Consider the following 2,500-nt stretch of genomic DNA (forward strand, 5'->3'; position numbering starts at 1 on the left):
ATATTGCATATATATATATTAATATATATATAATATACTATATAGTGAGGGAGCGAGAGTGAGAGAAAGGAGAGACACAGACAGAGAGAAAGAGAGAGAGAGAAAGAGAGAGAGAGACGAGGGAGAGAAAGAGAGGAGAGAGGAGAGAAGAGAGAGAGATGTATGTGTTAATACACACGCGAGCGCGTTGTGATCAGAATTAGGAGTAGTGTGTGTTGTGTCGTGCTGTGCGTGCGTGCGCGTCGACTGCGTGCGCGCGCGCCGTGTGTGTGTGTGGTGTGTGTGTGTGTGTGTGTGTGTGGTGTGGTAGTGTCTGTGTGTGTCTGTGTTTCTAAGACACTATATTGAGTGTATCCCTTATCCTCCTCAGGTGTACCGTGTATCTCTATATTCGACAAAAAAGCTTCGCGCATGTAAACATTCAACAGACAAAAATTAAAAAAACGCGCGTATTAGTCGACAAAATGCCAGATGTGACGTAGTTTACATTTACATTCTACGTAATAGAGGCAAACGCGTTTACGTGACTACACTATTTAACATATATGTAGAGTTCAGATGTGACGTAGCTTACATTTACATTCTACGCAATAGAGGCAAACGCGTTTACGTGACTACACTATTTAAACATATATGTAGAGTTCGCGCCTGAAAAAAAAAATCGATTCAAAAACCATCGCGTTAAAAAACACGCCGAGCTCGCGCACGATTTATTCATAATACGCGAGTGTTCGCAAAATAATGGATGTAGACCCGTGTGTAACGTATTCTAACTTTATACCTGCAGTAGACCCGTAGTAGCTACTAGATGACATCATTCATCAATGTAAGTGATACCATCTATGAAAGCCTTCCACGGCGTGTACTCGGTCTCTTTGTGCATGTATGACGTCACACTGAGAGCGGTCATGTACGTAATCTTTCCCGCCCTACACGCAAATGCACGTACTATAATTATAGTATTTCATATCGTGACGCAATCTGACAATTATTGCCCCTCTACGCTGATTATCTCCTTTCTCCTACTATTATATTCTACATCGTGTAGCAACAGCTATGAAAAGGTTTGCCAACGTATCTTGCAGCCAAAATTTAATGTCGATCAATCGCATCACATATAATATCGTTGCACTAAGTCCTAGGCTATACATTATGCAATAATTTATTCCGATTGCTCTTTTAATAAGCGCTGACAATTAATGTTACCTGTAAAATCTTAAAAACTGATTTTTAATTAATATAACGATAAAAACGTTAAAAGCGAACGTCTAAATGAAAGCAATACCGTATGATCAGAGTTAAGCAGCTTGATGAGTTTATCCCAGTCGTCTGGTTCGTAGTTAACCCGGTAGTACCCGTTGTAACCAATATTGCCAAGTATCCAATCGTCTTCGCTCAGCTCAATAGCAGCTGTGGGAAAACAGATTCATTGAAATGAAAGTGATATCGTATTTGGCGGTTTACATGGACGCACACTATTCTCAGAAAATGTCTCCATGTCCAAAAAAAGTCTTGCGTCCTATAAGTTGTAGGCCGGCGTAGCTACAGTGCGATATACGATAAGCCTCAGCGGAATCAGCTACAATATATACTAACCAGCGCTGATGGCGAGGGCTTATGAAATAAAGGGAAATTGTATTTGAGGCGTAAAAGCTAACATCGGCGCCATACTTATGGTGATCTATATTCTTTCTATATATTTTTTCGTCTTATATATTTATTCCTTTCAGAGTGAAACCTTCTAAATTGGGATACGCCTAATGCATCAGAGCTTCTTGTAAGCCGCGTAATACGATTTATACAATAACATTTGTATAATGTTAACATGAAAACACTCGCAGTAGAGATTGTGTCAGCAACAATAGTCACGATGACAAACAAAACTAGTTACAATCTCATCTCAACTATGTAACGTCTAGAGTATTACGCAACGTCTGTAGACACTACCTCGAATTCTAGAAACGTTTTAAGGAATATCACGCGATTTGTTTCGCGTACGTGTTAGCTTAGTGGGCGTCCGCTCGTAATGGAACTCGCGTTAAGTGTTAATAGAATCAAAATATTGAACACGGATTGCTTGCATATTATGTCAGCGGCAGGTGGACGGTGGATGAGACATGACCCTTACCTGATGACATATTCATCCACACCGTTTGCGTCATACCATCCGGTCCCGTCGTGTATTCGAACGGAATGAACCAGGCATACTTACTAGAAAAACAAGAATTTGCGTCACGACGCAGTTTCGCTCTCGCACACATGCCGCGCTACATGCTCGAATTCAACAACGATAAACTACGACTGCGGAAACGGAGAGCGAGAAAAAAATCGCCAAGATAATAGATCGGTCGAGATTTGACGTCGAGGAAATTCGTTTAGCGCACGTGCGCGTGGTAACGAGTTGTGGCACAACAACAAGCAAGCGCGAGCGACGCATCACCCTAAAGCACTGTGTGGCTTCGCTTCTCCCTCGATGCCCTTCAGCAGAAAGTGCTCCTGC

At 41.7% G+C, this 2,500-nt stretch overlaps 1 protein-coding gene across 1 annotated transcript in view; it reads right to left on the reverse strand.

Annotated features, from left to right (window-relative positions):
- Window positions 1-2,500, reverse strand: part of LOC106806150 (thyrotropin-releasing hormone-degrading ectoenzyme-like) — a 45,606-nt gene that overhangs the window by 10,945 nt on the left and 32,161 nt on the right. Inside the window, exons 8-10 of the mRNA XM_014808013.1 lie at window positions 2,441-2,500; window positions 2,129-2,211; window positions 1,286-1,410 (exon numbers count right to left, since the gene is read on the reverse strand). The exon at window positions 2,441-2,500 is cut by the window's right edge and continues 104 nt beyond it. Of these exons, the coding sequence (XP_014663499.1) occupies window positions 1,286-1,410; window positions 2,129-2,211; window positions 2,441-2,500 (268 nt within the window). The remainder of the gene's footprint in view (window positions 1-1,285; window positions 1,411-2,128; window positions 2,212-2,440) is intronic.

This window comes from Priapulus caudatus, unplaced genomic scaffold, assembly GCF_000485595.1.
Source record: "Priapulus caudatus unplaced genomic scaffold, Priapulus_caudatus-5.0.1 Scaffold144, whole genome shotgun sequence".
Lineage (NCBI taxonomy): Eukaryota > Metazoa > Priapulida > Priapulimorpha > Priapulimorphida > Priapulidae > Priapulus > Priapulus caudatus.